General features: G+C 35.2%; 1 protein-coding gene across 4 annotated transcripts in view; it reads left to right on the top strand.

Annotated features, from left to right (window-relative positions):
* MAP2 (microtubule associated protein 2) overlaps positions 1-13168 on the top strand; it is a 270401-nt gene that overhangs the window by 189643 nt on the left and 67590 nt on the right. For all 4 annotated transcript variants that reach the window (XM_069467738.1, XM_069467728.1, XM_069467718.1 and 1 more), the window contains exon 5: positions 12621-12905. In XM_069467738.1, the coding sequence (XP_069323839.1) occupies positions 12644-12905 (262 nt within the window). In that variant the 5' untranslated portion in view covers positions 12621-12643. The remainder of the gene's footprint in view (positions 1-12620; positions 12906-13168) is intronic.

Raw genomic sequence — 13168 nt, 5'->3', positions numbered from 1 at the left:
AATTAAGTAAAATATTCCCTAACAGCACAAATTTTAATGAAAAGAAACTCTTCAGAACATGGTATGTGACTGGACCACAAACTGAACACAAAAAAATAATGAGGTAAAAGCTTGTCAAAATAGTATGAAACATGGTATTTTATCATTCCCCTTCTCACAACAAATATATGAATAATAAAGTTATGTAGGTAGAGAGATGGTAGATGGGTAAATTAAATACAGAAACTTGATAAGACAGTCTATTAAAAGAAGTTTATTAAATAGATTATTTGAGAATTAGGTCTTGTATTGTTTTAATTAATTTATTTTTTGAACATAGAATCTAACCCTCATTTTGGTCCCAATCACACTGCCATTGCTCGGGTCCACATGCTCCTTTCAAAGCAACTATGTCTAAGAAATGTTTCTATCTTTAGTTTTGCCTTCTTCCGACTCACATTTCATACCATTGCTGGATCAACCATTCTAAAAAATAAACTTCAGTATGCCACTCCCTCCTCTTGCATCCTTCATGGGTGCCCCATGGCCTTCAGAACAGAGCCTGGGCTTGGCTGACTGCATCCCTTTGCAATTCTGCCATTGCCTGCCTGTACTTTACATGTTTTTCATTCATTCATTTAGGAAGCAATTGTTGTTGAGCCTACTCTGTGCCACACACTGTAGTAGGTGCTGGAGGTCAGAGGTGCATTAAACACAGCCTTGCCAGGTGTGGTGTCATGCACTTGTAGTCCCAGCTGTTCAGGAAGATGAGGCAGGAGGACTGCTTGAGCCCAGGAGTTTGAGGTTGCTGTGAGCTATGATGATGCCACTGCACTCCAGCCTGAGTGACAGAGAGAGAGAGAAAAAAAAAAATAAACACAGCCCTTCCTCTAGAAGACCATAACCTCATGAGGGAGACAGACAGAATAGTGAGAAACCTCTGACCCAAAGTAAAGGCTGGAGTTCTGAGGATGCAGGAAGAGTGTTCATTATGGTATCTTTCTCGAAGGTGTTGCCTAGCCCAAGTCTTAAAAACAAACAAAACAACAAAAACATGGGATTTGGTCATCCAGACTCTTTCTTCACAGAAATCTTCTGGGCTTTTCTTTGGCTAACTCCTACTTGTCCTTTAAACACAATTCAGATGGTACCTCCTCCTGGCCATGTGGTGGCAGCTGTCCATGTACCTCCACAACTTCCTGTCCTTATCTCCATCACAGTACCCACCACCCTGTATTTTCTTTCTTGGTTTGTCTGTGACCTCCTTCAACACAGGGCTAGGTACATATTTTTCCTTATATTCTCAGTGTGTTTCCTACTACCTGAAAAATAGAAGTCTTTCCATTAATGTTTTGGAGACATTTTTTAAACAATTAATTGCTTAGTGAATTAAGATTTGTAATCTTGGAGTTGGACGACATCTTAGCAGTCTTATAGTCCAACCTGCCATAGTCAAAAACAGAATTGATTCTATAATATTCATGATAAGATGGTCAGGTCATTCAGCATTTTACTTGAACATATCCACTGACGAGGAATGCATAAGGTTCAAAGAAATGCAAAAAAAAAAAACAAAAAAAAAAACCTGCAAATGCCATGACTGATTATGCCGTAAATCCATATGCACTTACTATATTTGGAGTGAGATTTTAATTGGAACATGTTAGAGGCAGAGCTTCAGTCAGATGGCTTGCACTTGTGGAGGGAGAGTTGTTCATCAAAAGATAAAGGGACTGAGCTGATCCCATAAAGAGCAGGAAACAGAACAAATGGTATCTTGCTTATAATTCCCCAGGACTTTATTCTTCCTTCTGTCTCAGCCAAATACAGATCCCACTTGTTCTCAATTTGAGCTCTAATACATTCTTCAATTTCAATTATCTATCCTTTTTTTTTTTCTTTTTATGACTGCCATTTTCTTCTCCAACTTTTAGGGTTTTGTTTGTTTGTGTTTGATTCTAGCATCTTCTTTTGTGATATGTAGCATGGCCTCCAAGTTCTCCTGAATCATGGCCCTGTTACAGCCTCCTGTAAGGAAATCTCTGAAGTATCTAGTCCTGTGTACTAATTATTATCTTTAGATTGTAGCCACTTTACGAGCCCAGCCAGTGGCTTCCCTATACTATGGATCTCAGGTGAATGGAACCCAAGGATCTTCACTCTGTGGTGGTGTAAATAAATACTTATAGTCTAAATTTTCCTATGGAATATTTGTAGTTCTATAGAATATTCCTCAAATTTGTGCCCAAAGATTTACAGTATTTTGTTATGTGACATTGAACAAAGTCTGACAAGTCTTGAAGCAAATTTCAAACTGGCAAAAGTTTAAAACAAAACCGTTAATTGTCAAAATCCAAATTACAATTTCCCTCTTAAGCTTTTTCTCCTAATACTTAGACTTATTTAAGAAAAATTTTCTCAGAAGTATTATGATTGAATTTCTCCTTATATATTAAAAGAAAAATACCAATGTAGGGGACAGAATTTATCTGTTCAATAGTTATGTGCTTATGAAACTAACACTCAGGTTTAGCACCACATCCAAGTTGACGTATCTAGTAAGTGGTAGAACCAGGATTCACCCCTAATTTTCTGTTTGGAAATAGACTAATTTTCCTACAATATCTCCAGTTCCTCAGTGCTGGTCATTAATTAAATATTATTAATAGAGACTAAAGCTCTGGAGCATTTTAAATATCACTTATTTCTGATACATGTATGACATACTTATTAATCCTCTATAATCATGTCACATAAAGAACCTTGCCCAATTCAATATGGTTGGTTACTATCAATGGAACAGATTTACAAAGTCAATGTTGTTATGTGGACCTGATTCTCTTTCTGGCTCCAACCCTCTTCCGCCAATCTCACTGCTGGCTAAACAGCAAGCAGTGGAGTGGATATGAGGATTTGGCTTCTTATTCCATGTTTCCCTGGAAGTGTCTAATCTGGTTAAATAATTTACACTCTTTGGCCTTAGTTTTTCAGTATTTGGCAAACTATGTATGCACTGGATCGTTTTGCTGGAAATGTTCAAATATAGACCATAAAATAATAACAATAAGTAGTGTTTATTGAGTACTTTCACCTTGACTGTAATTGTACTTCATTTGTATTATCATGTCCAATTCTAACAATAACCTAACACTGGCTGGTTTTGTATTCTGTGTCCATCATCCTCAGAAATAATGTATTATGCACCCACCAACTTTCTTCATACTAATTATTTATTAGTCATGATGTGTGATGAAGACTGAGTCATCCTTATAGCTATTTTACAGCCAGCATGAATAAAAGGAGAGAAGACAGGAAGCAAATATCTGGATTTACAGCTTAGTTGTTTCATGTCATGAAGAATCCTTTTCTCAGTTTTGTATAAAGGACAAAGAGGAAGAATATAGGGTTGTAGGCAGTTCGTCAACAAATATTTAAGCTTAGAACTCCTCAGCATTTATAAGAAAAGGTATAGATGCTACATAAACTCCTAATACTATTAGAGATGAAAACAAAAATTTCTATTTTGTGGTACTGATGTGGGTAGTAACAGCATAAGGGAAAACTGAGCCTGCATGGAAAAGAGAAAGAATATTCTTGTACTTAATTGTATTATATAACTTGTATTCTTTTGTTCATCATGGGATATGCAGCAATGTACAATTGTAAACCCAGTGTTTTGATTGAACTGGCACATTACATGATGATAGGGCAGAACGCATCACAGAAAACATTCTAGAACTGTCTCTGCCAAGCACATTATAAAAATGGAGACATGCCTATCTGGCACACAGTGTATTTTTCCTTTAGGTTTTCCAAGACTTCATTGTTTTTCCTTTTGCCAATTTTTGAGAGTGGTTAATGCTGCCTAGTAATAACTATCATCAGTGACTATTTCTGTGCTTTGTGATCTTCCTAATATTGTAATCCAAAGAAAAACACTGAGGTTTGTGGTTATGTGGGAATCCCAGGAGGAAAACTGCTACTCTATTTAATGACATTTTCAGCACACGTTTCAATTATCTAGACAGTAAATCATTCAGTTACTTCTTTGAGAGTTTTACAAATTCAGAGTTGTCCACCACACATTCGTGCCCTGCCTGTTACCCCACACCCGTCCTCAAAATGATCTAACAGGTGAAGAAAATCGTAACTCAGTTTGAGATATTTTAAGCAAGCATACTTCTGTCATGAACCATGAATGAATGCCAAGGAGTGTCTAAAACAAATATTCTAAAGACAATTTGAAGATGTGGATAAACTGACCAGGGCTGACTAGTCATTGTTTTCACAACATAAAATAAGGTTTTGGTTTTCTTTTTTTTTACCACAGGCAAAGCGTAATTTTAAACATTCTTCTAAGATATTTCTGCCTCTTTCAAGTAAAATTAGGCACAACAGAGAGCAGCCTTGTTTTGCCTAGGCTAGAATAAAAACAGTCCATCTTGTGATTACTTCAGCGACTCATCATGAATGTCCTGGACAAAGGAAGTGAAAGGGTCAACTTATATTTGTGACAATGGTCATGTGACCATCAACACAACTGTCTAAACCCTTGATTTCAATTATTCTACAAGACTGTTTCCTGTGTGTATTTCTATCACTCCTCATTCTTTTCTGACGTCTTATGGAGCAGACTTGGCTGAAAGGTCTAGTCTTCAAACTTTAGTGTATCTGAGTCACCTGCTGAGCTTGTTAAAATACCACCTTGCAAGCCCCACACCTAGAAATTCTAATTTTGTTAGATCTATATTGGAGATGATTGGCTGAAAACACTTCTAGATTCATTGGAATGGATGATGACCAAAGAGCATTTCAGTTTCATGATTTTAAAACCTTTTCTGAGATGAGTTGAAATAGTTTATCTTAAAAACATTTCTAAACCTATATATCACATGTTTTCTATTATGTCTACTAGGCTTTATTCAGGTCTAGTAGTTTGTTTTACTTGGTGTTATTTTCCATATGCTCCAAGTGGAGTTAGAACTTGAGTTCCAGTTCTTGTACCACAACAGCCCTGAAAATTAGATTCAAAACCATTGTCCTCTTACCCATTCAGGTAGCATTGACCAAACATCCACAGTAGACAGAACTTTTCACCCTGTGTTTACTTCAAGGTAGGGAGTTGATAATTCATTCATTCAACGTTCAACAAGTATTTGGAGCCCTATTTATAACTAAATGGTGCTTTGATAGTTTTTTTGTTGTTGTTGTTACTATCATGTTTAGGTAGTGTGCCTCTTACTTTTGCATAACCCTTTTCAAACTTTGAGGGCAAGATATGGAAAACTCCAAATTTTTAAGTAGATACAAAATTAGAAAATGGTTTCTTTTTTAGTAAAATATATCTCTGATTTTCATCCTTAATCCTGGATTTGCCCAGAGAAAATAAATTCATCAGTAGCTCAGATTGGTGGCAGAGCTGTCTAGGACATTTTCTTCTGGGCATTTCTGCCTACTTCTTATTTCTTCCCTTTAAATCGTGTAGGAAATGTAACAGCTGTGCATTGTTTTCTTTTGTCTGCAAGCCCTCAGGGCATATGTGCCCAGGAACTACTTTTTAGTACACTTAAACAAATATAACTATTTGTTACTTGCTCTAAAAAACAAAATTCAGGAATCATCAGAATATATCAAAATTTTTCTTATGTGAAATATTTAGGCAAGCCAATGATAGATGGAGGTCCAGGTGAAAATGCTTCTTATTTTAAGCCAGCTGTTAAATGTATTATGTTTTAATATGCACAGTTTTATAACACAGGAAACCAACAAAAGTGTATGATTTGGCCATCTCCAATATGATAAGTGATTTGTCATTTTAAAATTATTATTCACTTATTTAGCAGTGTTGGCTTGAATGATAATTAAAAGAGTATCCCAAGGAAGATGAACAAAGGAAAAATACTTTTTTAAAAAACTAAATAATGTGATTTATTCTAAGAAATCAGATTTTTCTGGTAGAGTTTATTAACCTATAACATATCTAAAAGGTCTAAAATATTAGTTTTTTAAAACATTTTATGTGGAAAAGATTGATGTCTATTTTGTACTTCATATACTTTACATACAAAATGTAAGAGCTCTTGTGTGCTAAATAATATTATGTCTTTTTTTTCAAAGCAACAATACCCTAAAGTAAAATGTTGGAAGGCAGTATGTACAGTTATTTATTTGTGATCTATAGACTAACTGCTTTCAGAAAATATTTTATATGTTTTACAATTAATTATATATAAATTAAGGAGCAGAATATAGCACCAAATTCTTAGAATGAGGTGAATACTGCAGAGCATTAAGGTTTCTGGTAATTAGGGGAAAATGTGGAAACAGACACATTACCTGATAGTCTAAAAATTATTATAAATAAGCAAAATACATGCTATCCTATTTTTAAATTCCAATATAAATTAATTTATTGGCTAGGCGTGGTGGCTCATGCCTGTAATCCTAGCACTCTGGGAGGCCAAGGCTGAAGGATTGCTTGAGGTCAGGAGTTCCAGACCAGCCTGAGCAAGAGTGAGACCCCATTTCTACTAAAAATAGAAAAAATTAGACATGTGTCATGCCGCATGCCTATAGTCCCAGCTACTCGGGAGGCTGAGTAAGGAGGATCGCTTGAGCCTAGGAATTGGAGGTTGCAGTGAGCTATGATGATGCCACTGCACTCTAGCAGGGGTGACAGAGCGTAACTCTGTCTCGAAAAAAAAAAATTAATTTATTGTGTAGATCCTTATATAAGGATCAGTCATGCTCAAAAGTCAATATGTCAATAGTGATTTCACAGATTTGAAGGCAGACTTTTGGGCTGCCTGTGTGCAATTCCGAATATTTTCTGACACACACAAGGAATGAATTTATTTAATTATCTAGACAGATACTCAAGTAAAATCCCAAAGTTTTGAAACATAGAATATTACAATGTTAGGCCTGGAAAATTTTGAAAGCAGATGCATTTAAATCTCAATGCAGTAGAAATGCAGTTATTGGTATTGTATTCAATACTCTAGAAATCTGATAAGTAATAACAGTGGTGACTGACAGACCTACCCATTAGCTACAAAACGAGTTTACAAGAGCCTACATTAATTATTATATTAGAAAAAGAATTTTCTATTAAATAGTTGAAAATTGGACAGATATGTCCCAAACCATGAATTAAGCTTTGCCGTGATAACCATGTTTTATGCTGAACTGGATGTTTCCTTTTGTTCTTTCTTCTGTTCTTTTTGTCACTGTCATTCTTCCTTCCACATTTTTGTTTGCTTTCTCTTTCTTCTATTGCTTCTATTTCTTACCTATAATTAATAAAGAGATTTTGTTACTTGTAAAACTCATAATTCATGGCACTAAAACCTTTTAATTAATATGGAGGAAAGTACTTGTTTTACTCTGCAATAGTAATCATGTTTGTATTAAATCTACCTAAAAACAACATTAAAGCATTTTAAATATGTTAAATAGACCAGAAACTAATCCATACACCATTTCAACTTTGAATTTAATGTGTAGAATGACTGTTTTATTCTGGTTATAGCAGTTTATTACGCTGATATGATGCAGGTAGAATCTTCAATAGGTGAGAAATCTGATCAATGCCAAGTCTCATGATTTGGCTCATGTCATTGGAGTCAAAGGTTAATGACAGATCAACAAACACTAAAGAATCTTATATTTTTCATAATTATTCATCAGTGAAATTAATCTGAGTGTAGCAGTGATCAGCAGTCCAGAAGTTGGTATGAAAACGTGCATACTCTTGCCAAGGACATTAGGATGGGAGAACCAGATCTAAGGTTTATTGAGGGAAAAAGCTGGAATTTTAAGGACTGAAGGTTTAGTTTCTTTTAGAAGAAGAAATAAATCTGTCCTTGGAGAACTCTCAAATACCAAGATGAAATTATTTTTACAACAGGAGTAGCAAAGATTAAAGCTCACCACTCAGGTTCATGACTAATATTTCTGGTGGCACGAGATTTTCTCTCACCTTTTTTCTTTTCAAACTGTTTATCTTAATCAGAAAGAATACTGGGGCCCTGTAATATGTAACATAATAGTCTTGATTCGATAAAGTCAAGTGAAATATCCCATCCTAATATAAATAGAAATTTGAACTTCTTATATTTCTTTAAAAAAAATCCCTACTACAGATAACGGTATCCCCATTCATACTGGCATTGTGTTTAGTCCTAACAGGTAAGATTCCCATTGCAATATACTATAAATTGTAAATCAACATCTTCGTCTTAGATTTCCATGCTCACATGATCAAGCTAGGCTTTGCAGGGAAGAGGGAGGAGAGTTCAGGTAGCTTCTCAGCTTGCTTTATCAAACCGGAGATCGTGCAGGGGATGCCCACCTGTTTGGCAGTTAGAAGCAGTTAAGATTTGTGATATTTTGCTACTTGGAGAGAGGAGAGTCTTTCCCATTACACAGTGGGAATGGAATGTTACAATTCCTGGTACTTTACAAGATATATTTTTACGTAGATTTGGAGAGGATTTGCTTTTTTTCTTATCTTTTTTGTCATCTTTAATTCCACAGTTACATGGTTTTCAAAGAGGTTCAGGTAAAAATATTATATCAGGAAAAAGAAATTAAAGAACTCTGTGGTCATTTTTAACTATGTTGAAAATAGCATTTTGAACAAGGGAGATGATGTGACCCCCAAACTTTGCTTAGAAATCTAAGTGAAATTTATCATCCTATGGATTGTGTTTTAATAACACCATGTTTGATTATAAATGAATGTGACCAAGTAGTGTCTCCATTAGTTCAAGAAGCTTTTCCCTAGAGCAGAGACAATCTTTCCAAGTCATATTTTCTGTCAAAGTAGGTTTGTCAGAGCAATGCCAATGCCAATCCTAGCTTGAAATCTCCTAAAATGATCACCACTCAATAGATGGTTAGACTATGTACATTTCAAAAGCTCAACAAATTAGAAAGTATTATCTGATTAATCTGCATACATTTTAAGGAGAAGGAGTATTATCCTGAATAGTCTTATCAGGAAGTCAAGTGATGCTGTTTTAGGTAATAAATTAAATTTGTCTGTGCCTCTGTTATTAAAGTGAAATCAGTGTGGCTAGTAGCCCTTTTCTTTTCCAAAATTAGTTTGTATTGATTAATTTAAGAAAAAGAAATCCAAAACTCTAAATCACTAAACACTAAAGAATTCACTTTTTAAATTCCTCTCCTCTTAATAACAAATTATCTTAATATTTTAAGTGGGTCATTATTACCATGTAATGCTTTCCACATTTTAGGCATTGGTTTGTTAGGCTCAAGATGAAGATTTTTGGTCATTAGGAAATCTGTTCCAGAAAGTCCTGTGGTGGGGGAGAAGGGTGGGTGAAGCCAAATTTAGCTGAGAGTTGTGGGTACTCATGTTTTTTAATTTCCTTTGAATATCTAGTAGCTAGAACTCTCAGAGATAAACATGAGCTAAAGAAAAAACCTAAATATTTTCCAAATCCTCTTGGAGATGTTAATAAACATGGCATTAGAAAAAGGTTCTGTGGCCAATTGCTTTGGGATGCTTTGGACATCACTGCCTCTGCCTGAGATTCAAATGTCAACCAGCATAGCAAATGCTTTCAGAAGGCTCATAGTATACATACCCATGTAGCTTAGCATCTCCCAAGTTTATCTGAACACTTTCACTCTGTGGTCTTCCTCCCCAAAACACATAACCCAAGACTAACCATAAAAAAAATCAGAAAAATTTCAATAAAGGAGCATCCTATGATACATGAAAACTAAATGTAATCTAGTATACTGGAAGGCATCTTGAAACCAAAAAGAAGAACAGATGAAAACTAAGGTAATCTAAATAAACTATGGACTTTAGTTAATAATGTGTCAATACTGGTTTGTTGTTATAATAAATATACCATACTAATGTAAGATATTCAAAATAGGGGAAATTGTGTGCAGGAGGTACATGGGAATTCTCTGTAGTATCTGCTTAGTTTTTTTGTAAAGCTAAAACTGTTCTAAAAAATATAAAGCCTATTGATTAAAAAAAGCTACATTAACAAGGCATGTGCTCCTTTATATGAAACTTTTTCTATTTAAAATATTTATTCTGTACACAAAATAGTTTGGGCCATATAAGAATATGTTTTCCTGTCATGGCAGGTGCACTGTCTATACAAACACTCACTAAATTGACCAAATGCAATCCATATTCACAACGTTTTTCTTGAAAGTTGTTGAAGATATCTGTTACCCATGTTCTGTTCCCAGGAGTGCCCAAAGCGAGTATGCAAAGAAAATTTTCTATTATGACCCCAATGAAGTATAAAACCTACGCCAAGTCAGTAGTACCAGTTGATTCATCCAAAGCAATTGAATAACATATATTTTCCCTTTGAAGTATTGCATGAAGTTGTTCTTCTAAGTTGAAGGCTAATGCATGCTGCCAATCAGTTATGGTTCTCCTTGAAAAAGGCAGTTGTTTGAAACGTTATCAGGGTCTAAACATCCTACAACTTCACCAATGCATTCTTTCACAATATCTACATCACTGAATGGCTTTTCTTTTTTCCTGAGTATATATGCTACTTTACACATTACTTCAGTGGCATTATTTTCAGCTCTTATTGCTGCTTGAAAGAATTGTCTTTGCTTTTTCTTTTCACCTTTTAATTTCTGCAATACAACTTTTTGCACCTCTCCCTATAATTTAAAGTATTTATGGTCCTTATGAGTGTTATAATGCTGAAGAGCACTGAATTTCTTTAATGTTGATATTACAGTATCACAAAGCAAGCAAATCATCTTATCTTTAGCAGAAACAAGATAATATTGCAATTCCCAATCCTCATTAAAAAATCCATTTTCTTTCTCCCGGGTAATATGCTGAAATAAGAATAATAAAATACAATACAATACAATAAAATGAAATGAAATATAAATCTGTTTTCTTCCTTCAGCATCCTCTTGGTCTTCTTGGATATGATGGGCTATTAAGAAGACAGAATTAAAAAAACACCGTTGAGCTGTGCAACTATTCACAAATTCCACTTCAGACAGAAACACAGTGAACCATTGTCAAAAACAGATAACAGACTGATAACAGACTGATGTACTCGACCCCTATAAATTCTTACCAACCAGCCTTGTGCAGTAGTGGTGCCAGGTGGTGTCAGGTGGGGGAAGTTAGAATTAAATCATGAGCATAGCAGCCATCAATTTAGCCCTTATAGCTCACTCATGTTCTAATTATGCTGGTCAATCTGGGAGGATTATTTCATTGAAACTTATCTTATTCTTTGGTATTTTAAATATATTCATTTAAAAAGTAAAATAAAAATATAAAAGATGAACAAAATGTATTAATAAATATATAAGAATTTGTTTTGTAAAATTTGGATTTTACAAAAGGCCGTACTTAAGGAATTGAGGGAACACAGAAACAGAAAAACAGAGGGAACTGAGGATAGCATCAAAATTCAGTAAAAAACAGACAGATGCTTTTTAGTAATCTGGTAGGAGAGCTTCCTTTCTTAACAATTTAATTTATTTGTAATGTCTCCAAAAAGAACTTGGTAGTAAGAAGTGGATTTATCTTAATACAATTTTTGTTTGTTTGTTTGGAGGTCTTTGCATGAGTCACTTTTTGAAAAAGGGAAGATATTTTTAGTTTCCATCAAAGACAGTCATTGCCTTTGTCCTCATCCTTACTGTGGGGACAGTAAGCCATCGATGAGGCTATGTCCCTGGCAACAGCTTTCCAAAACTGAGTGGTGAATCACCTCTTGTCAATTACATCTCTAAGCTTAGTAGCATCAGCTTATGAAAGAAGGTTGTGCAATTTCTGCCACACACATAACATGTATGAGATACCTCCTCCATGACTAATTCATTCTTTGCTATAACTTATAGCTTCCTGATACATGCCAATAATTTAACTTTTTCAGTTCTTATTTGACTTACCTGTGAAATATCAAAAGGTAGGACATAGACCTATATTGTACTCTCATCTTTTCTCTCCATAATATTTATGTTAATAAAAAATGTCATTCCCTCTTAATCTATAGATAAGATTCAGGAAAGTTTGTTGAAAAATTAAGTAAAAACTATCTTTCTTTTAATTCACAGTGTCCAGAAAAACATTTTCACCTCTCGCTTGAATTGAGCTCCTTTGAAACTGAAAGGGTAATATTTTGGCCATTATCTTTTCTAGGTTTCAATGGGAGTCATGTTTTTAAGAGAGTACATGGAATAATTTTCCATAGAATTTTCCCTCTGTCACTCCTCTTCCCATTTTTTTCTAACCATTTTTCTCATATTGCAGATTTTCCCTATGCAGAAGGATTCCTTGACTCTACCATACAGTCATTATATGTCAATGAAAGTTAATTAAGATGTGTACTTAAATGCCGAACACTAGTTATAAAAAAAAAAGAGTAGACATAGAATGATGGTGATTTATATTAAAAGAATATTTCAGAAACAGTCTATAAAAACCAAGGAGGTGTAACAATGAGTAGCTGTTGATATTAAACATAGGTTATTGTACGTGTTTCTTTGACCATAGAAAACCACTGGATGTGCTACAAATTTCTCCTATTTGGGTACTACTACTATCAGTTAAGATTTCCCCAAAGCCGTGGCTACTATTTTTCCTCTTCCAATTGCAGGAGAAATTACAAGGCATTGAAGAATGGCAGATGAACGGAAAGATGAAGCAAAGCCTCCTCACTGGACCTCAACTCAACTAACAGAGGCATCTGCACACCCACATCAACCTGAGATTAAGGATCAAGGCGGGGCAGGGGAAGGACTTGTCCGAAGCGCCAATGGATTCCCGTACAGGGAGGATGAAGAGGGCGCCTTTGGAGAACATGGGTCACAGGGCACCTATTCAAATACCAAAGAGAATGGGATCAACGGAGAGCTGACCTCAGCTGACAGAGAAACAGCAGGTAACTAAGGGCTCTGCTGCCACCAGTGTTTGCTTTGTGCTTTAAGTCAGTATAGTCTGAAAAGGAGCTAATTTACGGCACTGATTCTCTTACCAGTGCTAGGACTGAAATTTCAGTCAGTCAGAGGAAATAGATGTTAAAAGGAGAGAAAACAGTCCAGGTGAAGTGGCTCACGCCTGTAATACCAACACTTTGGGAGGCCAAGGTGGGAAGATCACTTGAAGCCAGGAGTTCAAGACTAGCCTGGGCAACATAGCAAGACC

This window comes from Eulemur rufifrons, chromosome 1 (assembly GCF_041146395.1).
Source record: "Eulemur rufifrons isolate Redbay chromosome 1, OSU_ERuf_1, whole genome shotgun sequence".
Taxonomy (NCBI): Eukaryota; Metazoa; Chordata; class Mammalia; order Primates; family Lemuridae; genus Eulemur; species Eulemur rufifrons.
This window is presented reverse-complemented; position numbering and strand designations above follow the sequence as displayed.